This window comes from Zalophus californianus, chromosome 6 (genome assembly GCF_009762305.2).
Source record: "Zalophus californianus isolate mZalCal1 chromosome 6, mZalCal1.pri.v2, whole genome shotgun sequence".
NCBI classification, from domain to species: Eukaryota; Metazoa; Chordata; class Mammalia; order Carnivora; family Otariidae; genus Zalophus; species Zalophus californianus.
In genome coordinates this window covers 21346298-21372992 of record NC_045600.1, presented here as the reverse complement: position 1 = coordinate 21372992, position 26695 = coordinate 21346298, and the positions used below count along the sequence as shown (strand labels likewise).

Here is a 26695-nt window from a genome sequence, read left to right as displayed (position 1 = left end):
CATGGAATTGAGACCCTCATCAGGCTCCATGCTTGGTGGGGAGTCTGCTTGAGATTCTCTCTCTCTCCTCTCCCTGCCCCTCTGCCCCTGCCCCTGCTTGCCCTCTCTCTCTCTCTCTCTCTCTCTCGCTCTAAAATAAATAAATAAATCTTTAAAAAAAAAAGGCAGTTAATAGCTAGGGAGATTATGCTCACATTTCATTTTGGTATTTATATTAATTTGCTTAATCTCACCTAATTCATTCTCTCTCTCTCTCTCTCTCTCTCTAGTTACCTGAACAAGAATAAATACTTGACAGCTATTGACAAAGATGCATTTGGAGGAGTGTACAGTGGACCAACCTTGCTGTGAGTAAGACATACAAAAGAACGTCAGTCTTTGTTTTATTTTATTTGGAATGAAGGAGGTCACTAAGAGGAGCAGCTGATGTTCATGGCTAGGGAATGTTGATGTCTTGGCTAAAGACTTGGCTAAAGACTTAGCTCCTCCTAAGGCTACTGCTTGGAAGAAAGGCCTTGCTCTTTGAGACTCAGAAGGTCTCTACCATGCCATCCTGGTGCTTCATCAGGAAGTCACCTTGGTGTGGACATTCATGGAGGCCCTCTTGTGGGAAAAAGCCAGACATTTTTGAGCAGCTGCCACGTGCAGAATTCTGAGACACGAGATCTACAAATAGGTGGAAGGCACTCTATGCAGGGAAAAATGTGTGTGAATGTGCATTGCACAATGCCTGGCATGAAAAAGGAAGAGTATAAATAGTTTGATTCCTATCTGGTAAAGTTTACCATCACTGGAAAAGATGGGACATAATTATTTTTTAAAACAGCATGAAAAGATATCTACTTGTGCATTTCTCTGATTTGCATCCCCACAGCTAATAGGTAATCAAGTTCTGTCAATTCTGTCTCTCTCAAGTGTCTTTATCAGTGCCATCTTTCTCATCCCCTGGTTTTACCTTTGTTTAGAATCTCACCATTGAGCATCTATCTGGTCAAGTCCTTGCCAAAGCAGAACACAGCACCCCAGGAGAAATACAAGATAATCCATTAGAGGCAAGAAGAAATATTAGAGGTTCTATTTATACTTAAGTTTTTAAAAATAAGTACAAATTAAATTTTGCTACAATTTTATACACAGATGACTGCAGTCCCTCAGGTGTCAGGTAGGGAATGGAGGTATCCCCAGGGAACAGGGGGTGATCTACAGTTTAAAGACTTAACATCCGCAACTCTTTCACTTTTAACAATTGTACCTCCTTTTCAGATTGAATGCACCTAGTTAAGTGAATTCATGGTCTTATTTTCTTAACAGATAGACTCCATGTGAGAGGGCAGAGTGACCCTGAAAACCTACTGTACCACATGGGGATTCTTTGTTAACTCATGGCAAAACTCTTACAAGCATTATGCATTTTTCTTTCCACAAAAACAGAAGTGAAAAAAAATGTGTTGACCTTTTCTGTGATTTTTTTTTTAACCTCAAAGAGACTTTTAAAGGCAACTTTAACTGCTCCTTCAAGATAAAGGTGATATTTCACTAATGAATGTTGTTTTTCTGAAGAAATTTGTGCTTTGGAAAGGGCCTTTAAAAACATTTCCATCTTATATGATTTTCCTGATGAGAATGGTGAATGTCACTTACGAAAATTGTTGTGTTAAAACCAGTAAGTGAATTTTGCCCTGTTGAAAAATATTTCAAATTAATAACTGAAGTGAGTTTAAAATCCATGTTTATAAAATATGAAAATGAAACACCTTTAAGTTAGTGTACAAAGACAACTGATTGACATCTGAGAATATGAATTTCAATAAAAACATGTATTTAATTCCCGAATTGGATTAACAGATGAGAATCTTAACTTAGTAAGTACAGCCAAGTCTGCCTTATTCCATGTGGAACCATCTATCTTTGTGAGGCAACTTTTTCATTGACAGCCATTTAAACCAAAGCCAAAATAATCTAAACCAGAAGCAGACCTCTGGAATAGCTATATCAGAAAGGGTTAAGCAGCAATTTTCGAAATTAGTGAAGTATATTTAATTACACTGCTTTCACTTTAGTGAAACTTTTTAAAAATATTGTTTATTTATTTTTATCTCATCCTTTTAAAATGTATGTTTAGTGTTTTTTATAATGTATATAACATGTATTACAGTAATATGTGTGTAAAGCTCATAAATGTACATATGTTAAAGGCACATGCTCAAACATTTTTTACTTGTGAATATGTGACATTGGAAGAATTTAAAGACCAATGATGAAGACCACAACCATTCAAATTGGGGATCTGCTACAAGGTGAATGGCTGGCCCCAGATTTTATAAAAAAACTACAGCTTCCTTTATGGAGAACATCTTCCCACGAGAGCAAAGTTGCTCCAACTAAACAGTGTGCTTCGTGAAGTAGTTGGCTTGCATTATACTGTAAGCTTCTTACTTTTGTCAAGGACTCATAAGAATAAGTTAGCCAATGGGCACCATGCTTTGAGTAGCACTAGTCTAGATGACAAGAGCCCCCAAATTTCCCTTTGCCTTCTATGTTGGTCCTTCTCAATTCTATCCTCCCCAAACCTCTGTGTGTTAAACTACATAGGATCTTAACATGTAATGCTGGTCTCCCATATACTTCAGGATAAACACCTTGGTGTGGCATGCAGGGCTCTTTTATAATCTTCAGGTTTGTCTCTCACATCCTATACACCCCTGACCAATGATCCATCCATATTAGCTCCCCTAACGCTCCAACCTACATATGTGGCTATGTTAAACTCTTGTTTTTCATACTGCTTGAAAAATCCTATCACAACCTTATCTGTCTGATGAGCACTTACTACCACTTTGACATTCAAGCAAAAATCTCCTCTCTGAAGTCATTCTTGACCCTTCTTCTCCTTAGGTAAAGATAAACATTTCTTCTTCTATACTCCACTACCTCTATGTATGCACCTCAAAGCACCAGTAACATGTTTCTGTCTATCTCTCCAGGAGCTCCTATAGGGCAGGATTATTTCTGTTTTATTTCTACAGTTCTACTTCATCTTACAATGCCTAAAACACAGTGCTAGCTTAATAAATGTTTGCAAAATCAATACCGTATACAATAAATATCTGAATCACACTTCTGTAAATGCTATAGTGTTTAAATAGCAGTCACATGATGAGGCACCTGTGACACTTCCAAGCAATGATGTCTACAGATGTGAAAGTAACAAGAAAGATCAGGGCTCGAGATGTATTTGAGATGCTTTGGAATGTAGGTGGTAATGGGAGATGTGAGTATGGAGGAAATCTTAACAAATGGATAGAATGGAGACTTGGGATAAACCTCCGCACCAAAGTAATTTTCCCTGGTCCTTCCTTAAACAACATTAAAATGGGAGTACTTTATGAAAAAAAAGCATAAATTAAAAAGCATAAATTCTCAATGACAAAGTGAGTGGAATAAGTCACATATGAGTAAGTGGTCTTGAAAAACCAAGAGAGTAAGTAGTATCTTGAAAAACCAAGAGAGAACTGCATGCTAACTATGCTAATTCAAAAATCACTAAATCTAGGAAATATTTCATCAGTTAAACCTTAAGTATTCTGCAGGTGGGGTTCTAGGCGACATTGAAGTTGGAAGTAAAAACAAAACAAACAAAAAAAGAACTTCACCTGTTCCCCTAGGTCTCCTCTCCCACCCTGCATGGGTGAGCAACTAATTTTATTGACCCCAGAAGAAAACCAGAGTTTACTTTCTGTTAAAATGTCATCACCACAGTTGAAAATAATAGGCACATTAGAGGGTAGAAGTGAAGCACTGTCTGCAAACAGGATTATGTGAAAGTTTACATACTAAAATGCAAGACCAACAAATTTCTTACCCACTCAACTCACACAATACTGTCATCAGAGTTAATACCTTCCAGATAGGAGATTACGGTTCTGAGGAGGCTGACAACCCCAAGGAAAGAAAAAACCTACAAAAATACTCATTGATATTTCCCCAAAGACACTGAAGTGAAGCCCATCAGGTAACAAACCAACACACAGAGAGCTTTTAATAAGCCTCCCCCACAAACATGAACATGTATCCAAGGATCCCCAAACCTTAGGGGAAAGCTGTTGACATGAAAAACAGAGACTAGAACAGAAAAGGGAAATTTAAAGGAATAGAGATAAAGCAAGAAACAGAAAACTTTAATAAAAAATTATAACAAATATGCTCAGAGAGATAGTTTTTCATCCATAACTTAACTTCTTATATAGTAATATTCTGAAAACAAGAAGAAGCTTATGACTCCTAGAATAAAACATAGGGAGAACTTTCTTGACATAGGCCTTAGCAATGATTTTTTAGATATGACACCAAAAGCACAAGCAACAAAAGCAAAAAAAATCTAGTGGGACTACATTAAGTCAAGAGGCTTCTGCACAGCAAAAGAAACACTCAGCAAAATTAAAAGGCAACCTACAAAATAGAAAAAAATATTTGCAAATCATATGTCTAATAAGAGGTTAAAACCTCTTATATAAGGAACTCTTACAAATCAATAAAAATAAATAAATAATCCAATTGAAAAATGGGCAAAGAACATGAACAGGCATATTTCCCAAAGCTACAAGTAAAAGGCAATTTCCAGTTACAAGTTGAATAAGTTTTGGGGACATAAAATGGCCAATAGGTACATGAAAATGTGTTCAACATCACTAACCATTAGGAAAATGCAAATCAAAACCATGAGATGTCACCCCACACATGTTAGAATGGCTATTATCAAAGAGAGAAACGAAAACAAGTGTTGACAAGGAAATGAAGAAAAGGAACACTTGCGTGCTATTGGTAGGAATATAAACTGCATAGCCATTATGAAGAATAGTATGGAAGTTCCTCAAAAAATTAAAATTAGAACTCTCATATGATCCAGCAATCCCATTTCTGGGTGTATATCCAAAGGAAATGAAATCACTACATTGAAGAGATATCAGCATTGCCATGTTCATTGCAGCATTATTACAATAAGTAAAACATGGAAACAAGCTAAGTGTTCATCAATGAATGAAGAAAAGATTATATATATATATATATATATATATAATGGAACATGACTCAGTTGTGAGAAATCCTGACATTTGCGACAACTAGACGAACCTTAAGGCCATTATGCTAAGTGAAATAAGTCAGACAGGGAACAACAAATACTATAGGATCTCACTTACATGTGGAATTTATAAAAGCCAAACTCATAGAAACAGAGAGTAGATTGGTTGCCAGGGGCAGAGGGTGGGGAAATGGGGAAATGCTGGTCAAAGCATACACAATTTCCAGTTATAAACTGAATAAGTTCTGGGAATCTAATGTACAGCATGGTGACTATACTTTAATAATACTGTATTGTACACTTAAAAGTTGCTAAGAGATCTTAAAAGTTCTCCCTACACATACTCACAAAAAGAAATGCTGGCTATGTGAGGTAATGGATGTGTTAACTAACCTTATTGTGTTAATCACTTCACAATATATACATATAGCAAATCATCACATTGTATACTTTAAACTTACACAATGCTATATGTCAATTATATCTCAATAAACCTGGGGGGAAAAGAAAGAGTCCTTGGAAATAAAAAAATATGATAGGATCATAGGTAAATAAAAAAAATATGATAGGATCATAGGTAAATGCATATATAACTTTAGGATATATTTTTTAAGATTTTATTTATTTATTTGAGAGAGAGAGAGAGAAGCAGACTCCCCACTGAGCAGGTAGCTTGGGGCTTGATCCCAGAACTCTGGGATCCTGACCCAAGCTGAAAGCAGACACCCAACCAACTGAGCCTCTCAGGTGCCCCCAATTTTAGGGTATTTTGACAGCCCATTCCCCCAAAGGGTTTTACCAGTCTGAGTTCCACCAACCAATTATTAGAGTGTCTGCTTCTTTACAGGCTTGCCAAAATGTACTGTGTATGCTCTAATGTCAAACATTCTTGTGGGTGATAGGTAAGAAATGGTATTTCCATATAGTTTTACTTTGCATTTCTCTAATTATGAGTGCGGTTGGACATCTTGCTATCTTTTTGTCTAGTTAAGTATATCTGTTCTTATTTCTCCTAATAGGTTTTATGCTTCCTTGCCCTAAAATTTTTATAGTTATTTATAGACCATAGTTATTATATCTTTATATATGATACCATTTTTAAGTACCCTTTCCCATTTTGTTTTTTGTCAATTGATTTTGTGTATAGTGGGGGGAAAATATGATAGCCAACACACACACAAAATTAAGTTTTCAAAGATAGAGCGGCAAACATCTCCCAGAAAAGAGAGCACACAAAAATAAGATATGGAATAGAAGAGAGAAAAGGTAAGAAAATTGTAAGTTCAAACTAGGTAGTCCAACACCCAAGTAACAAAATGTTTTAGAAGGGGAAATAAAAACAAAAAAAGGAAATTGCGGGAGATGTTTTCTCATAAATGAAGGAAATGAGTTTTCAGAATAAAAAGAAAAACCATAAAGAATGCTCATGAATGAAAAAGAGCTCATGGAGGTACTTCATAAGTTATGAAAATGCTGTACTAAGGAGAATATCCTAGAAGCTTCTAAGGAGAAAAATCATGTTACCTGTGAAGATTGAAGAATCAGAATGCCATCAGTCTTCTTAGCAGTTAACTTTGAAAGATAGAAAATGATAGAGTACATCCCCCAAATTCTGAGGGAAAGTGATTTCCAAACTGCCAAGAAAAAAGGTAAAATAAAGACATTTTCAGACATCAAAAGTCTCAAAAAGTTGATTTCCCATTCACCTTTTCTTGGAAAGAAAAGAAAGAGAAAAATGAGGAATTCAGAAACAGTGATCAACACAGGAAAGAAACAAATGGAATTCCCAGGATGACCAGAGGTCCTGGGAATCTTGAGACGAAGAAGTCTAACCAAGAGCTGAAGGAGAGCTCCAGGAGAAAGTTCTAGAAATAAAATAGATTGATAGGCTATGATAGTCATACAGGATTGACTGTAGGAAAAACTGTTTTGGTAGATGTTTTAGAGAACTTTAGAGCATATGGAAGACTTAGCAAGAGATCCACTCAAACCAAGGTGTGTAAATAAACCAGAGAGAGATTTCATAAAGAAAGCTACACAAGAAAGGAAATGAAATCAAGATATACAGAGTTGTAATAAGCAAAATACTAAATATAGGTTTAACCAAACATGTCCTAAAACTATTTCGGGAGATAAGAGGGGGTGTCAGGAGAATATGTGCATAGGGTAATGGAAGAGACCTAATTCCTCATCTTCCATAGCAGGAAGTCAGTGGGTGAATCAAAAACCAATAAATCAAGAAATATTTACAATTGTGGAAAGAAATACCCATTAAAAGTTAAAAGTAGTTGTTTCTGGGGCATCAGAAAGCAGACTGCACAGGGGCCTGTTGTTTGTATTACCAAGCTTCCAGTGTAATTTGCTTTTTAAAAATAGGTCCACGCATTATTTTAATGAAAATTAGAATTTAATTTAAAAAGAAAACCACAAAGCACAGGAAGCGAAGACAATGGAGATGGCAGTATTTGGAAAAGCCAGTAGCAGAAAAGTATGGAGTGGACAAAGAGTTCAATCTCAATCTTCAAATTTCAAGCACAGTTGTCTTAAAATGCATGTATTAACTAACCATGGATGGCTTTATGACATCACCTTAATTCTTGTCTTGAACTTTTGTCAAAATCTTTGTTACTGTATTTCCCACAAACCTTCTCCCCATTAACTAGATTTTAAGATCCTAAGGAAATCAATTATGTCTTACACTTTTTGTAATTCCCCCACTTAAGACAAGATGGCGAGTACTCAATAAATATTTGATAAATTGTAACCTCATATCAAATAGCCATGATTTGGCTGTGATTTGGTATAAAAGCCAAACTTGGAAAATCTTATCCTCCAACTAAAGAGAATAGAAATGGATGATATATATATTTCTGGCCTCATAAAGATATTTGAGAAAGAACACAGTCATTTCTAACAGTCAACAAAAACAGTCAAACTTGCCTATTCACATTACCATCTTTTTTCAAGGTCACTTCTCAGAAAAGAGTCTAATTCAAAACAGGTGCAACATCTAAAGTGAGATCTATTCTCCAATCATTGCTATTTAAAAAAAAAAAAAGCCTTTTAAATTTAGTTCAGGAGTTTAATATTTTTTATTTACTGATTTTTTTCAATCAAGATATGCAATCTCATTTTCAATTTTTATGCTTTCCATTTTTGATTATCTTGTTTTCTTTTAATCTTATTTTGAAAGAGAAGCTCTTGGTGTTTATAATCCCAAAGGAAAGAACACACTGAAATGCAATGCCTTCCATAATAACCAGAGTTCTCTAAGGTCTAAATTATGTAACCCACATTAATAAGCACTTAACTTACTATTGACAATGACTATAATAGTCCCACTTACTATTATAAGTATCTCCTAAGAAGAGGACATCTCTGTAACAATATCCTTGAGTTTGTAGAACATGCCTCAACAAAAATAAACTTTTGTTGCTATTAGCTGATCAAATTAATCATTTAAAATCTAAAGGTCACGGCACTGCCATCTTGGTTTACAGAAGAATAAGCTTTTTATGTTCTTTTCTTTTACCCTATGATCTTCACAAAATCATACCATTAGATGGCTGAAAAATGGTGGCAGAGTTCTTTTTGGCATGTCTGAAGTCCACAGGTGTGCTGAATACATGATTTTCTAGGTTGATCCTGGACAAAATTATTTTTTATTGAGGTATAATTTACATACAATAGCATGCAGTGCACAGTTTGATGAGTTTGGGCAAAATTATGTTATCCTATCCTAGTCCAGGCTTAAGAACATTTTCATCACCCAGAAAGTTCCCCTCATGCCCCAGCTTCCACAGACAGCCACAGATCTATTTTTTTTTTTTTGTAAAAATCTAGAAGTAAAGTTGTCAGGTCACAGGAGGAAATACCGCCCCCCAAAATCCCATTTTCTAATCAAATCAGAGAGTATGAAAGTTTCACACTCACTAACCCATTGTATTGTCAATCTTTTTGATTTAGCCATTCTAGTTGCTATAAAGTGGTATCTTGTTGTGGCTTATTCTGTTTTTCCCTGATCATTAATGATGTTGAGCATCTTTTCATGTGCCTAGTAACCATTTGTATATTTTCTTTTGTCAAGTGTCCGTTCAAATATCTTACCTTATTTAATTGGGTTACTTGTCTTTTTATTATTGAGTTGTGATCCTGAGTGAATTTTAGGCCTAAATGAAATCAGCTTTAGTCCTAACCCCCAGCCCTTCATCATCCATAGTTTATCCTCTCTTTCCCTTCTAAGGAGAAATAGCTACTCTGAAGCATACTTGTCAAAGTGTTCATTTGCTCACTTATTCTGTAGGCATTTTACTGAGCACCTACTGAACTCCATGAATGTTAAGTATAAGACACAACTTATGCTTTTAAAGGAGTTACAGTCAGGGCGCCTGGGTGGCTCAGTTGGTTAAGCGTCTGCCTTCAGCTCAGGTCATGATCCCAGGGTCCTGGGATCGGGCCCCATGTTGGCTCCCTGCTCAGCGTGGAGTCTGCTTCTCCCTCTCCCTCTACCCCTCCTGCTCCCCCTGCTTGTGCTCTCTCTCTTTCTCTCTCTCTCTCTCAAATAAATAAATAAAAATCTTTAAAAATAAATAAATAAAGAGGTTACAGTCAAATTTAGGAGAAATGCGTGTAAGTATAATATAAGTTTAATGTAAAAAGAGCCATAAGAGATATTTAGAGAATCAAGGTACCATTTCTAGGTAGGGTGACCAGCAAAGGCCTCATTAAAGAAGGTGATATTTGACATGGGTTTCAGATGAGGGGTAGAATTGCAACAGACAGAGATGGAGTTATGAGAGAAAGAACAAAGGCAAGTCTATAGAAAAACATAGGATGTGTTCAAAGAATAGTAACAACAACAACAAAACATAACTTGGACCAAAGGATAGTGTTGGAAAAGTGTGTTGTGTTGAAATCCTATTGTAGGGAACATGGCCTGACTCAGGAAGTTAAGGATGGCTCACTGAAGAATTACCATGCAAATATTAGTAATAGTTATGTAACCCATTAGAGTTTGTGGCCCTCTTCAACACACCCCCATGCCTTCTTTCTTTCACCTTTGCCCACCCTCAGCCCTGACTGTCTTAGTCCTGGATACCTGTGACAGATTGCTGGGACTTAAAGTATTAGCCTTGTTTTCTCATATCAGTTGCTATGGGTTCTGACCTCTCCAACACTACTTCTCTCATATTTTTTGGCGATTTCACCCATATCAAGTCTCAATTACTTGTGGGGTGAAAGAAGAGAAATAAGATTGCATAGGGCCAAACAGCTGAGGCAAATATAATGTTATGTAGAAAGTTTTACTTGTGATTTTACAATTAATTAGAAGATTCTGGCAATAGGCTTACTGATTGGAGGGGTGAATCAACCTAGGATTAAAATTTTCAATAAATAACCTACAAACATAAGCACAAGAAGCAGTTTTTGGTGTGTACAATGAGGCACTCCAGTTCTCCCCAAGTAAGTATGGATGAGTGCTAAATTCTTTGACTCTTCTGAGATTTTTACTCTTGGGACAGATGGAAGGAAATAAGGTAGGTAAGGGTTTTCATTCTGACACACTATTTCTGCCAAGTCACTGAAATCCATTTTGTTAATTATGTTCTGCTTCTGAGTCTAGAGGAAATAAACACCTTAAAAGAAATTAGACTTTTCATTTCTCGCAGGTAGCACTGAGGTCAATCCTTTAGCCACTATGGTGGTGGTCATTTTGTAAGTGTGTTACGGAGGGAGAGAGGATTCAACACTGAGGACCAGGATAGGTTTGTGTTTAGCATCTGGCTATTGGCAATAAATTGCCATCATTCCCTCTTATTGTGTGATGGAGAGCCGACCTTACTGAATTACAGTATATGGATAGTTTTTCTTTGAAGAATCCATTACACTAAGATAGTAAACTCCATGAGATTTTGTAGGTCATGGAAGCTACAGACTTAAAAGAACTGTAGTTATATAAACTTGAGAGGGAGAAAAAGAGGCTAACAATGATACCTGAGTTACAAAGCACAAAGACTTCAAGGAAAGATTAGTAATTTAAGATCATCTGAATCTTTGGACTAGCATTTTTCTTATTAAGGACAGCCATTTTTGAGCTTCAGCTGTGATCTAGGTTCTTTACAGATAGTAGATCACCTTGAGCCTTTTTAACTATTCAATGGCAAGTGTTATTATCCCTATTTAATCAATGAGAAACTGAGGTGCAGAGATGTTAGGTAAGTTCCTGAGGTCACCTGGCCATAAGTGATGGGTCTAGAAAGCAAACCCAGTAGTAACTAACCCAGAAACACCATCTCTTCCTAGCACACAAGGTTAAGCCCTCTCACGTGCAATTATTTTTGCATCTGTTGTTCTACAACTTTGCTAGATCATTTTCTTAAATTTCTGCTCCAGGTCTTTAGCATCTTCCTCAGAAAAAAGCCAAAGTCCTCATAAATAGCACTCAAAGACCTTGCTGTAAGAGCCTCCTACCCATGACCTGTTCTCTGGTTTCATCTCCTACTTCTTTCCTCCTGCTGAGCCACACTTTCCTCCACTCCAGCCACACTGAACAGGTCCACTTAGGGGTTGTGCACTGTCTTCTCTAGATAGAAGGCTCTTTCCCCAGATATCCACGGGGTTTGCTCCTTCACCTCCTTCAAGTTTTTGCTTAAAAGTTATCTTCTCATTGAGGTCTTCCCTGAACACCCTATTTAAGTTTGCTAGCTGCCCACCACTCTTCGTCGTGCTTCCCTGCTCTGCGTTTCTCCATGATGCTTATTATTATCACCATTTGGATGTCTACTAGGCATCTCAAACTCAACCTGTCCAAAACTGATATTTCTCTCCACACCCGCCTCACTTGCAGTCTTCCCCATCTCGGGAAATAACAACTCCATTCTTTTAGTTGCAGACCAGAAATCCCAGAGTTGTTCTTGACTCCCCTCTTTCCCACCCATATCCAATCCATGAAAAAAGTTCCACTGGCTCTACCTTTTAAATCTATACAAACTCCAACCATTCTCAGCATCTCCGGTGATCCCCCTCTGGTCCAAGGCACCATCCTCTCTATTGTTGGTCTCCTTGTTTCCACCCTTTGCTCTCTTTCATTTACTTTCAAAGCAATAGCCCGATTGATCCTTTTAAAATAAGTCAGATTACACCATTCCTCTGAAGACTCTTGATCTCACGCTGATAAAATGACAAAGTCTTTCTGATGGCCTAAAAGGCACACGTGATCTGGCTCCCCATCATGTCTCTGACTTCTCCCACATTTCCTACTCCCCCACTGCCTCACCCCCCGCCACACTGGCCTCTTTGCTTCTTCAAACATAGCAGGTTATACTCTTACCTCAGGGCCTCGGCACTAGTCAGTCTCTCTGCCTGCACTGTTCTTGCCTCAGATATCAACACGTTTCTCTCCCTCACCTCCTTTAGACCTCTGCTTTACTCTCTCCTCCATGAGGCCTTTCCTGACACCCTCCCCAATTGCACCTCCACTTTTGAGCTCTTCTTTTCCTCTCCCCAGTATTCCTTTTCCCCATAGTATTTATTATTATTATCAAATATACTCTGTGTTTTACTTATTTTTATTAATTGTCCCTCTCTCCCCACTAGAATATAAGCATGAGAAGAGCAGGAATTTCTGCCTGTTTAGTTTACTGCTATGACCTTACTTAGCTCCTAGGACCATAGATCAATACATAGAAAGCAATCAATAAGTATTTGTTGAATAAATGCATATCATGTTTTTAAATTCTTATAATAAATCAGGGTCACTCTCTTGAACATATAACTTTTAAGCCCTTAAGGTATTTCTGAGTCAGTATTAATAAATTAAACTGCTTTTTAAGCAGTAAGTTAATCTTTCTGTTTTAGATGCATTTCATCTACCAATTTGCAGATGTGACTACACATCTTTAATGGGTCAGCTTCTGCCTATTGACCTTTAGGGAAAAAAAAAAACCCACATTTATTCACAAGCAAACACAAAAGAGACCTGCAATTGTTGCTGAAAAACACTGGCAAGCTAAGTACTGCTTATTTCATTGCAATTGAATTCATCAAAGGTTCATCTTAAATAATAATGACAACACATCTCACAAAAATGGAAATTGTTCCAGTGTTTGGGGATGTTAGGGTATATAATTGCTGGAGGAGCAATTTGTTCTTCCTATGACATCGAATATCAATTGGCTCTTTTTTGTTTTCCTGGCATCATTCAAACTCAGTGATCTTCTTGCCCTGTATATAACCCTGCAGATCTCACTCTCTCCAAATTCATGTCCTGTTACTTTCATTAGACACTTAACTTGAGATGGTTCCCATTACCTAGACAATTAGGCTTCCAACTGTCTGCCAGGCTGAGCTCAGCTGCATTCTGTTTTGTAGGTAAATACTTGTTAGAGACAAATTCTCAGGAAGCTCAGTGCCCATCACTTGATGAGCCCTTTGTGGAAAGTGCTCAAGTCACTAAGAGGGCAGACCTCCAGCTTGTAGGTTTCCCTCCGTATGCCTGCACTCACAAATCATTTCAGATCCTTTTATTGCTTATGGCTACTCTCCATATTCTCTCACTCTGAAAACAAAATTTTTAATTCTACTATATTTTGAAAGTTTTATTTTAGAAAGGAAGGTACACTATTAATAAATCCTGGATTCAAAGTGGTCAAAAAAAAAAGTGGGTGAATGAGGAAAGATACAGCTTCAAAGAACTTAAAGTGATCCCTGCCTGGTTGAGTTTGGGGCTTTCGTCAGACTGAGGCTCTTTCTCCCCATCAACTCCGGAGATGGGAAACTGTCTAGTTGTCTGGCTGACTCAGCACTCAATGAGTATTTGTTCTAAGCTCTTGCACAGATATACATGCTAAATGGAGTAATGATTAAGAGTGATACATTAAACCTAAGGTTTTATTTCCTCTCCCTCATAAGAGACCCCTAAAAAGATGGGAAAGGAATTTTTAATACACATAAATCCATAAGGACAGAGAGAGCAGATGAGGATACATGGGTGGTCTGGTGAGCTACAGAATTCTGAAAGAAACAAAACAGAGGGGAAGGAAGGTGAATGTAAGAGTAAGAGTACTAGTCACCAGAAGCATATATCTGGAGGTAGCTGCCTTGTCCTGCAGAACATCTGCTGGGCATGGGACAGGGATGTGATGGGTGTGGCATTTGGAAAGAATGAGACATGGGGCTAAAGACAGAAGGATTTATTGAAGGTCTACATCTGGAAATGTTACTCCACTGCCCTGTTCCTGCAAAATGCCAGCAGCCAAGATTACCTCCCCTCTAAGCTAGAGATTTAAAGTCTCTTTTCTGAAGAAGTTGAAAAACTCTAAAACAAGAGAGCTCCGTATTCTGGCATTTTAGGGTCCAACAGCATAATGGCCAACTCCCCCACACAATTGCCCTAAAGCGGAGTCTGCCCGTGGACAAGCTCCCAATCAGATTTTCAGTCTTGCTCTTAAGCCTGAACCTAGGATCACCAGCCAAAGAATGCTTATAACATGAAAGACTGAAACCAAGATAAACAAGGGGAATGGAAATAAGCCTGGAGGACTCAAACACATTTCAGAGAACAGAAGAGAACTTTTAACAAAGCCACCATTAGTGACCCGAGATAAATCTGGGAAGACATTTCTCACAGCAATAATGACAATAATGACAATAGATATTTATTGAGTACATACTGTCAACGATTGTTCAACAAGCCCAAGATGAAGAAACTGATGCACAAAAGGGTTCAGTGACTGAAGTGCAGAAGCCAGGATTCAAATCCAGATAGTCAGAATTTAAAAGCATTTCCGAACATTATGTGTGCTTCCTCAAATACGCTATAAAAAAGGAAGAGAAGGGGTGCTTGGGTGGCGCAGTCGGCGAAGTGTCTGACTTTTGGTTTCAGCTTAGGTCCTGATCTCAGGGTCATGAGATTGAGGCCCATGTCGGACTCTGAGCTCAGCACAGAGTCTGCCTGAGATTCTCTCTCTCCCTCTGCCTCTTCCCCCACCACGAGCGCGTGTGTGTGTGCTCTCTCTCTCTCTCTCCATCTCAAATAAATAAATAAATCTTTAAAAAAAGGAAAACATGAAAGCTCTTCTTAAAATATATCTATGCATTTGACAATTATGTATTCAGAACCTTCTGTCTTTCAAGCACCAGTCTAGGTGCCAAAAATATGGCAGTGAACAGAATAGGCAGAGTCCCAGCTTTCATCAAACTAAAACTAAAAAATTCAAAGCCAGGTACAGACAGATCCTGCATGGTCTCACTTATATGCAGAATCTAAAACAGCTGAACTCATTGTAAGAGAGTAGATTCATTGTTGCCAGGCTTGAGGGGATGGGGAAATAGAGGGATATTGGTCAAAGGGTACAAAGTTTCAGTTATGCAGGATGAATAAGGTCTGAGGATCTAATGTACAGCATGGTGACTATAGTTAAAATACTATTTTGTATACTTGAAATTTGCTAAGAGAGTAGATCTTCAATGTTCTCACCATAAGAAAAAAAAAAAAAACTCTGTGAGGTGACAGGTATGTTCATTAGTTTCACAAGTTCATTGTGGGAATCATTTCAAAATGTACTCATCTATCAAAACACCACATTGGACACCATAAATCTATACAATTTTTATTTGTCAGTTATACCTCGATAAAGCTGGAAACAAAAATTTTTAATTAATTTTTTTAATTCAGTAGAAGAGATGGAAGATACAGTCAAGGAATTCTACCATTAGACTCAATACAAATAATAGGGAAGGGGCACCTGGCTGACTCAGTAGAGCATGTGACTCTTGATCTCAGGTTGTGAGTTTGAGCCCCACATTGGGTATAAAAATGACTTAAAGGGGCACTTGGGTGGCTCAGTTGGTTAAGCAACTGTCTTCGGCTCAGGTCATGATCCTGGAGTCCCAGGATCGAGTCCCATATCGGGCTCCCTGCTCAGCGGGGAGTCTGCTTCCCCCTCTGGCCCTCCCCCATCTCATGCTCTCTCTCTCTTTCTCATTCTCTCTCTCTCTCAAATAAATAAAATAGTTTTTAAAAAACTACTTAAAAATAAAATCATAAAAAATAACAGGAAAAAATTACAAGCAGAAAATGAAGATAAGTCTGATGAATATAGGAAGTTCCTTTTTCACTTACTAGGAATTACAGAAAGGGAACAAAGAAAATAAGAGGAGTAAGTTATCCTGGAAACAATACCAAAAATTATCCTAAAGCTGAAGAGCACAGCTCTCCAGACTGAAGGCTTCACCCCCACCCCCAGGGGCCAGCACAGTAAGTGCAAAAAGATCCATACCAAGGCATACCTTCATGAAATCTCACACCGGGAACAAAGAGAGTGCCATATAATCATTTCACAAAATATACATGTACCAAATCATCATGTTGTACACCTTAAACTTAGATGTGTTATACATCAATTATATCTCAGTAAAGCTGAAAATTAAAGAGAGAGAGAGTGTGTGTCATAAAAGCTGCCAGTGAGTAAAAACAAGTCAATGACCAAATAACAAGAAGCTGTATCATATCAGTCCTACCAAAAGCAACAATGAGTGCTAGAATTCAATAGAGTAAAGCCTTTAGAATTCTGAAGAAACACTCTTGCAACCCACAATTTTATAGCCAGGTAAAGTATCAACTGAATATAAGGGTAGAAAAAAGTCATTTTCAGACATGCAAGGTTGTAGAAAATATCTCATATATGCCTTTCTAAGAAATTACTCAAAAATGTGCTCCAGTGAAATGGGAAAAAATCAAGAACATTACACAGGATTCAGGAAGAAATCCCCACTGGGGACAAGGAACACTCCACTAGGAAGCTTGAACTACATTGTGTAGACATTGGAGGAACCATGGCTTCAAGCTGGAAAGCAATACAATGAGATCCAAGTTTTAGAAAGAACATTCTGTCTTAAGTCTGAAGGTGGGTTCTAAGACCAATAAGGAAGTTTTGGCACAGCTCAGGTGAAATGTAATTCAGACCTAAACTAAGGTGGTAGCAATGAGAACCATGAGACTGACATATACACAGCTAATCTAACATCTGATTAGAGGGTGTAGTTCAGTTGCATCTTACTATAGATATGCATGGCATAAATGTAGGGCAAGAGCAAGAGAGACTCCATGGGAACACAAGTCCTAGAAGATGGTGGAGAGAAAATAGGACATAAACACCGGTAGGTTTGGAGGGAAGAATCATTCCATTAGGGATTTTCTGAGTGGAGAGGCAGTGCTACAACCATTTTCAAGTGTAAAGGAACTCCTACCTTCCTTTCTGATAGCAGCCAGACTGTCTGATTAAAATTGTAGATCTCTGCAAGAGAGGTTAAATCCCAAAAAAGGGCAAAAAGCAATTGTTCCCCTTGCCTGACTCTATCAAGTACCAAAGTAGCATGAGTGAAGCAGCCTGCATTAGGAAAGGGCAGCAGCTCAGGAGCACTTTAGGTTAACAGCAGGTCTAATGGATAGTTAGAGCTACCTCAAGTGGCTTGCGCCAACAGGGGGTGAGATGGCTCCAGAGAGATTCCAGTTTGGGCTGTAAGTGGCCTGAGGCCCCTGAGATGAGCTTGGAGGTATAGGCAAGGGCCAGATCTTCAGGACATTAAAGGGCATGGTGGGAAGAGTAAATGTTATTTATGGTACATTGGGAGGTCACTGAAAGGTTTTAAGCAGGAGAGTGACCTTACTCAACCCCTATATTACGTCTGACTACTCTGGCTACTGTGTGGAGGATGCACTGGAAGGGAAGAAGGGTAGACAAGAAGGCTATTGCACCAAGAGATGATGTTAGCTTGGCCTAGAGAGCTTATCCTCGAGATGCAATTACATGGATTTGGGGATTTGGGGGGAGATAAGTTTTGTTGTTGTTTTTCCCTAGATTAAATGGAATAGGTTGGGTGGGGATGGAAGATCAAAAGCTAAGTTTGGGATGGACCTGTTAAGTTGGAGTTGCCTATGAGGCATCCAGGATGAGATGTCAAATAAGCAATTGGATACACAAGTCAAGATCTGGCCTGGAGCTGTATTTTCCGGGTTCCTTGCTTCTGACTTGTGCTGAGATAAACCCCAAATTGGGCAAGAAAGGAATTGACATTCGTTGAACACCTACTATATGCCAAGTTCTCATTATGTTACAGATGTCTTATCATAAGTTTTACACACATTTTCCAACACCTGCTTTTCTCCATGCCTGTCTAAGCACCCTCCCAATTCAGCCCCACTGGGACCCAACTGGAGGCCCCCTGAGATATGCATGTTACAGACACTCGGACAAACCATGGAATCAGTTCCTCCCTCCCAGAGTCCTAATGAGTCCCTAGAGTATTGCCACACCTGGATCTGTGTTCAAAAAAGACTCCAGAGACCCGACGATAAGGGGTAGAGAAAAGCTCCTAGGGTACTGAACCTAACTAGAGATCCAAATTACAGTTATAGCTCCACCCTTGGTTTGCTGAATCCCTTTGGATATAACATGCCTCCTTTTCTTTGTCTTAGCCTTAACATCCACTTACTTCATAAAAAATGTTCTGAGAATTGAAGTGAGATTCTAAATTACCTAGAGAGTATCTTAAGTAATGCAGATTCCTGGGCCCCACCATCAGAGAGTCTAATCCAGTTGGTTTGGGGTGTGGCTCAGGAGTCTGTATTGCAAGTAATTCCTGGACAAGAAACACTGATTTGCAGAGTGATAAATTCCCAGTTTTCACCAAATATCTGCCTCAATGCTATCCCCACCACTTGTAGCAGCTTTAAAATAAGGCCCAAAATTCTTTGACACTCCTCCCACTGTGAGATAGGTTCTATGTTCCCTGCCTTTAAATCTACAAGTTCTCTTAGGGCACCCCAGATGCTTCCTCTCAAAATACCCCCTCTCAGAACTTGACCACCATGAATGAGAAGCCCAAGCCCCATGGGAAGCCACATTAATAGTCCCAGCTGAGCTGAGCTTTGAGTCATCTCAGCTCTGGCCCAGATATGCCAGTGAAGGAGTCTGCAGATAATAGCAGCCCCAGTCACTGACTTGTCCCAGCCTTCAAGTCTCCCCAGCTGAGCCCCAGACACCACAGAGCAGAGACAAGCCATCCCTGCCATGCCATGTTCAAATTACTGACCCACAAAGGCTATGCTAATAATAAAAAGATTGTTGTTTGATGCCACTTAGTTTTGGGGTGTTTTGCCATTCAGTAAGTGGGATGGTCCCTACAGTATTCTCTCAAGAAATATCTATTAAAATGCAAACACAGTACTTGGAAGGATAAACTCTTTCAGATGAACACACGCAATCAGCGTATCCCAAAGACAGCAAAGGAGGGAAAATGAGCCAAGAGATGCTCTCTTGTTTCACTGACATGAAAGCATCACTGGGTAAAGAGACACATAAGTTGCTTTCAGAAAGCTGAAGGCAGAAAGATGGCAACCCCTCGAAAACAGCATGGCTAAAAGAGAAAATGCTGCATCAAAAGGACAGAGGAGGCAGGAGAGCAACATTTAGCTTCATTTACTTCCCAACTGCATTTATGGCTGGCTCCAAACTCCCTCAGGTCTCAGCAAATACAGCAAAGTTGTTCATTTATGCCAGTTTCCCAAACATACTTGCTTAATATTAAAAAATCACCTGGGTTCACATAGTAATAAGCACCAAGGGTAATTCTTCCCACCAGGCAAGTTGGGGAAATGCTAAATTATAGAATTTTTAAAGTACATACAAAACAGACTAGCAAATGTGACACCCTTCCCTGAGAATCACTGTAGTAAGAATGGGGTTACTGTGAGAGCTTCATGTTTATAAAAAATGACTAGCAAATTCTAGCAGCCTTGAACCCTGAGAATGTAAATCCCAGCTAAGTCAAATTACAATGATATGGAGGAAGAAGCTGTAAATATTGGTGTTTTCTTGCTAATAAGATACTACTAATTATATTAAACATTTTTAAATGTAATTATTTTAAAAATGTGATTTTTTACAGTCAGTTAAGAATCGGACTCTTGATTTCGGCTCAGGTCATGATCTCAGGGTGGTGAGATCGAGGCCTGCATTGTCACTGGGCTCCATGCTCAGCAAGGAGTCTGCTTCTCTCTCTCTCTCTCTCTCTCTCCCTTTGCCCCTCCCCCCTAAAATAAATAAAATCTTTTAAAAAATTATAAAACATTATAAAATATATAAAATATAAGAATATTTAGTGAATATTTTAATTTATAAAATATAAAATGAGAGATATTAGGTTAAATATTCATGGTTTTATTCAAGCTATTATTCAATGCAAGTAAAAATGATGGAGCAAGACATATAATAACCTGGACTCCCTGGGACTGAGAAAAGAACAGGAAATGTCACACTGCAATGTGAATTAATTCTACCCTAGTAACTAACACTAATGTCTATGTCCCCAGCTTCACCACCCTCCTCATTGTTTTTGGAAGTATCTTGAATCTCACTTCTCAGATTATTAATCTAAATAATCTTAAATTATTAATATACATACTGGTGTTTTCTTTCCATGAAATACATATATAGCCTTCTAAAGAAACTCTGGGAGTTTCTTCTCAGTCATGAATTCACCATGTAACTGGTATGACTCCAAAATTCTGCATCATTAGAAGAGTTCCATGATACCAGTTTTGGTCCATATCAGTGAACAGCTTATTAATCCCAAATCCCTAGTCCCCAAAGAGACTGAGAGCAATTCAGTCCCCTTTAAGCCTATTCAAATATATTTCTCTTGCCTCTGGAGACCCTTTAGTAGTTATATGGTGTAATTGTCTGGAGTAAAATTGATATCTGTCTCTGATTCCAAGAGTTTGCATTTATTGCAATGAATAAAATAAAATGTCTGCTGTTATTTGTATCGATGTATACTGGAATTCTAAGTAATAAAAATGGGGAGTCCCTGGTAACATATCAACTGAGAAGCCAAATATCTCTCCTTAGACCAGTGGCAGTATCTAAAGAACTGAGTCTATGTTCAAAAGCAGAAAGGAGCAAGCCCCTATTAATCTCAGGCCCGCTTGACCTTCTGGTCAAGAAGTAGAAGGCTCTGGCTGCTCACCAGCTCTGTGTTCTCTCCTTTCCAGGGACGTCTCTTACACCAGCGTCACTGCCCTGCCATCCAAAGGCCTAGAGCACCTGAAGGAATTGATAGCAAGAAACACGTGGACTCTAAAGAAGCTTCCACTTTCCTTGAGTTTCCTTCACCTCACACGGGCTGACCTTTCTTATCCGAGCCACTGCTGTGCTTTTAAGAATCAGAAGAAAATCAGAGGGTAAATGGCAGGTGTCTGGAATAAGCGACAAGAGGTGTTGGTAGAATTTTAAGTAATTTCTGGGTTTGGGGAAGGTTTGTGGTTTGAAAGCCAGGTGGAAAGAGCTGAAGCATCCATAAGAAACATGAACTCCATAGGACACAATGCCCCTGCAGACTCAAAGTGACTGCGGATGAGAAGACTGATGTCTCCGGATCACAGCAGGGAGGTGTGGAGGTCATGTAGAATCTTGCAGAGATTATACTACGTGATTCCTAGTCTCCAGATTCAACACATATTAGGTCCTGCAACACATATTAGATGACACAACTATGAGGACAAATTTAGCAACACAAGCAATTAAGACTTTGCAAAGGTCACAGCTTACTGGTTACCTGTGTGTGCGCTTTGGACTCAGCTGGCTTTGTACCCAAGGTCTGCCATTTTCTAGTTGTGTTATTCCAGCCTACTTACTTGACTTCCCTGAGCCTCTGTGAATGGAGATTGTAATGCTATCATTCACAGAGGTTTTGAGAAGATTAAATGAGAAACTGAATAGAAAATACCTATTGCAATGACCTGGAATATTTTAAATTCTCAATAAATATCAGCTGTGTTGTGAATTATTTTATTACCCTTGCAAGCTGCAAGGGAGGGACAGACTTCTTCTCTCCATGCTTTCTCTGCATCTTGTCTTCACCTACACTTTTACTCTGCTTTATTCCCCCCTTGTGTCTCGTGTAATCCCGTTGTCCTAACACCACCTTCATTTCTCATTTATTCACTTCTTCTCAGTGTCTAATCAATATCTACTGGCTGACTCATATTTGCAGTCAGAAATAAACTGAAATAAAAAAAAGAAGAAATAAACTGAAATCTAGTTGTGGGGCAGAAGCAAAAGGGAAAGCTGAATGGCTGTGCAAAGTCCAGTATGGGCCTAACGCCAGACATCGGGTATGCGGGTGGCGATAGCAGGCTTGATACTGACGCCATGTGGCCCTGGCTAGGAAAGGACCAGGGATGGGTGGGAGGCTAGAGTGGCCTTCAAGGGCAGGGCCCAGATTTCTCATTAACCCCCAAACAGGTTGGAATAGGCAGTCCACTGGGCATTTTAATCAGAGCACAACAGATAAGTCAACAAAAATCCTTTGTGATTTCAGTACGGTGTGCTAGTGAAAACTAAATCTCACTTCCATGAGTATGCCTGCATGATAGCATCCATTTATTTGTTCGATAAATATTTACTGAGCACCTACTATGTGCTTGGCACTGTCCTATCCCATAGCAATGACTAGGTCGGACAAGAGCCCTCTTGCATTTTGTTTACATTCTAGTAGGGGAAGTCAGAAAATAAGCAAGCAAATAAGAAGATATCAGATATTACTACAAAAGAAATAAACATAAGGTAGGACAATTTATTTAGGGAGATGAGGGAAGGCTTTCTGAGAAAAGGACATTTGAGTGGGGTGGGGGGGGGGGTACAGGAAATGATGTAGGAGAAGAGGCCTGACTAGATCACGTAAAATCTTGTCAAATCATGTAGATCATAGTAAGTATTCCATACACTTTGCTGAGTGTTATGGGAACTGTTAGGGGTTTTCAGCAAGCAGTGACTTATTTCTGTTGCCTTGCAGAATCCTTGAGTCCTTAATGTGTAATGAGAGCAGTATTCGGAGCCTACGTCAGAGAAAATCTGTGAGTGTTTTGAATGGCCCCTTTGACCAGGAGTACGAGGAGTATCTGGGTGACAGCCATGCTGGGTACAAGGACAACTTCAAGTTCCAGGATACCCACAGCAACTCTCATTATTACGTCTTCTTTGAAGAACAAGAAGATGAGATCCTTGGTTTTGGCCAGGAGCTAAAAAACCCACAGGAAGAGACCCTACAGGCCTTTGATAGCCATTATGACTACACTGTGTGCGGGGGCAATGAAGACATGGTGTGTACTCCCAAGTCAGATGAGTTCAATCCCTGTGAAGACATAATGGGCTACAAGTTCCTGAGAATCGTGGTGTGGTTTGTTAGTCTGCTGGCTCTCCTGGGCAATGTCTTTGTCCTGATCATCCTCCTCACCAGCCACTACAAACTCACTGTCCCACGCTTTCTCATGTGCAACTTGGCCTTTGCAGATTTCTGCATGGGGATGTATCTGCTCCTCATCGCCTCCGTAGACCTCTACACTCATTCTGAGTACTACAACCATGCCATTGACTGGCAGACAGGCCCTGGGTGCAACACAGCTGGTTTCTTCACTGTCTTTGCCAGTGAATTGTCAGTGTATACACTGACAGTCATCACCCTGGAGCGCTGGTATGCCATTACCTTCGCCATGCGCCTGGACCGGAAAATCCGCCTCAGGCATGCATATGCCATCATGTTTGGGGGCTGGGTTTGCTGCTTCCTGCTTGCCCTGCTCCCTTTGGTGGGAATAAGCAGCTATGCCAAGGTCAGCATCTGCCTGCCCATGGACACTGAGACACCTCTTGCCCTGGCATATATTATCCTTGTTCTATTGCTCAACATAGTTGCCTTTATCATTGTCTGCTCCTGTTACGTGAAGATCTACATCACAGTCCGAAATCCCCAGTACAACCCAGGGGACAAAGACACCAAAATTGCCAAAAGGATGGCTGTGTTGATCTTCACTGACTTCATGTGCATGGCCCCAATCTCATTCTATGCTTTGTCAGCACTGATGAACAAGCCTCTCATCACCGTTACCAACTCCAAAATCTTGCTGGTTCTCTTCTATCCACTTAACTCCTGTGCCAATCCATTTCTCTATGCTATTTTCACGAAGGCCTTTCAGAGGGATGTATTTATCCTGCTTAGCAAGTTTGGCATCTGTAAACGACAGGCCCAGGCATACCGGGGCCAGAGGGTTTCTCCAAAGAACAGCACTGGCATTCAGGTCCAAAAGGTTACCCGGGACATGAGGCAAAGTCTCCCCAACATGCAGGATGACTATGAACTGCTTGAAAACTCCCACCTAACCCCAAATAAGCAGGGCCAAATCCCAAAAGAGTATAACCAAACAGTTTTGTAAGCTGACCCTACACTACTCACAGTGGTAGGGGGACTTTTAAAAGGCTGGTTTCTTGAACATGTATTCCAAACCCATTACATACACAAGACAGCTGACCTAACCCTTGTGCAGGTGATGTTTCATGGGGCAAAAGTTCATCTTTGGAGAGGGGATAGCATTGCCACCTAATCATTACCTCCCAGAAGGAAGAGAGGTTACCAGCATGTCTGAATCCCAGGTGATATCAAAATAACTGACACTTTCTAAAGAAAACTTGCTTGACGCTAACCACAGTGACAACATTGTGTAAGATGCTCAACAGAGATCAACTGAACCAGATCAACACTGAGCTTCTCACTTGTAGATAGCGTTTCATACTATAAAGATTCAGCAAATGGCAAATGCTATTAACTTAGTTGGTGACCACAATATAAAATTAGCCCCATGTTGGCGTGGTCTCCCTTCATGTTCCTGGATACAACCAAAGACAATGTGAATTCCTCAAAACTGAAAAGTCGAACAGGATACATGCATGGAGCAGCTATTATGAGGTGAAGGAGGGGAAAGGCTTAGCTTTGAGTTGTTTTTTTCAGACTCTGAAACTATTAATCATCTCTTCACAAGGATCTACCTGATGTGACCCCACTATTATGTGTTGCCTGGAAAAAAAAAACTGGCAAGATTTCAGCTTATGTGGCTGAGCGAACTAAGAATTGTTCTTCTTGGCTGGTCTCTTAGCAGAAAAGACATGAACTCTAGAACGATATCTAAGTAGCAGCAAGTGGGAATTATGAGCAGAGCACACTAAATCACCCATTGATTAATAAAGCAGGCTGGACACAAGGTAACTGTTGGCCCTTGGGCAAATCACGGGGCCACTTCTAAGTCTAGAAATGAAAGAGCTTGATGGCCTCTTCCAGTTTTAAAACTCTATGTATATCCCTTTCCCTTAAAACATGTTTCCATGACCAAAAAGTAAAGCACTAAGAAAGAAGAATCTGTTTTTCCTATCTTGTAGGACCACCATATTTTTCTCTTTGGAGCCTAGACATATGACCCAGGAAATTTCTTCTTTGCTTATTTTCTGGTTATGATGTCTCAACCATATTGAGCTGGATCTGAATCACTCATTGAATTACTAGATCTACACAGCTACAATTATCAGGCCAAAAAGAGATTGGTATTCATATAAGAGATTAAAATGTGGTTTTGCAAATTCTGGTTATTCAGAGTTACTACAATTACTACTTCACTATGAAGATTCACTCGAAAACATTTAACTTGTCTTCAGGGATTTGTTTCTTTACTTATTTGTTTCCAACCCACAGTAGGTACTAAAGCTATCAAACACTCAAGGAAAGCAATACTAAAGTTATCAAGAGAAGTTTCTTCTCTCTGACACTGCTAGCTCTTTCCAACCTGTTGATCATCAGACATAATTTCTATTCCCCAACAGTGCTCCCTTACTTAAAATGGTTAGGATCAATCTTTATCCATAGACGAACTCTCCAGATTTTCTGTCAAAACAGTCCCTTAATTTCATCCCAACCAGAGATGGATTTGCTTCTCAGTGCTCACGAAGCACACCAAGGAATTCGAAGCTTTTGTTGTGTTAAGTCTGTGGAGTACGGTTAGTGGGCCCAATGGGCCCCCAGAGATGGTCCCCCTGACTCCCCTAGGATCTCCCCATAGCAATACCCATTTCTGATTATCACTGAGACTTGGACATCTTCATAGAAATATTATACACAGTTGAAATCATGACTTATCCACCAATTCACTTGTAACTAATGAAACTAAACAGTTGTGTTACCTTTTGACATGTGTTTCTCACCTGTGACCTTTTGAAATAGTACATCCTGATAAATAATGTGTTTTATCTTGAGTAGTTGAAATAACACTTTGGAAGCAGTCCTAGAAAAGTAACTTCAACACAATTTTATTACTAGAATTTGCATTCAAACATGAAATAAATTTTCTTCCTATGAAATGATTGTGCTGAGTCTGATAGTAATGCTTTTCTAATTTGTGGGCTTCTTTTAGGGTCACCTTTATCTGTGTTACAACTCAAAACAGGAAAAAAACAATTGGCAAATTTGCTACTGAATTCATATTAGTAAATAAATTGTTGACTATCGATAACTTAAGTATAAAATTGTATCTTGATTATAAATGGTCTTTATGTGAAAAACTTACTCATGATTAGTTGAATTATGATCCATTGACTGGCAGTGATAGCTAAGAGAAAAAATATGATTAGTATTGACATTAGGAATTTAAATAGTGCTCTAATGAAGATGATAAATCTATAATACTTGGTCAGAGTTAAATTTATCTAGCAGCTTTCAATTATCTGAAGACAGACC

At 39.1% G+C, this 26695-nt stretch overlaps 1 protein-coding gene across 4 annotated transcripts in view; it reads left to right on the top strand.

Moving 5' to 3' along the window:
- TSHR (thyroid stimulating hormone receptor) overlaps positions 1-26308 on the top strand; it is a 165195-nt gene extending 138887 nt beyond the window's left edge. For all 4 annotated transcript variants that reach the window (XM_035727844.1, XM_035727843.1, XM_035727845.1 and 1 more), the window contains 3 exons: positions 270-347; positions 21135-21323; positions 22937-26308. In XM_035727844.1, coding sequence (XP_035583737.1) covers positions 270-347; positions 21135-21323; positions 22937-24350 — 1681 coding nt within the window. In that variant the 3' untranslated portion in view covers positions 24351-26308. The remainder of the gene's footprint in view (positions 1-269; positions 348-21134; positions 21324-22936) is intronic.
- Positions 26309-26695: the final 387 nt, after the last annotated feature.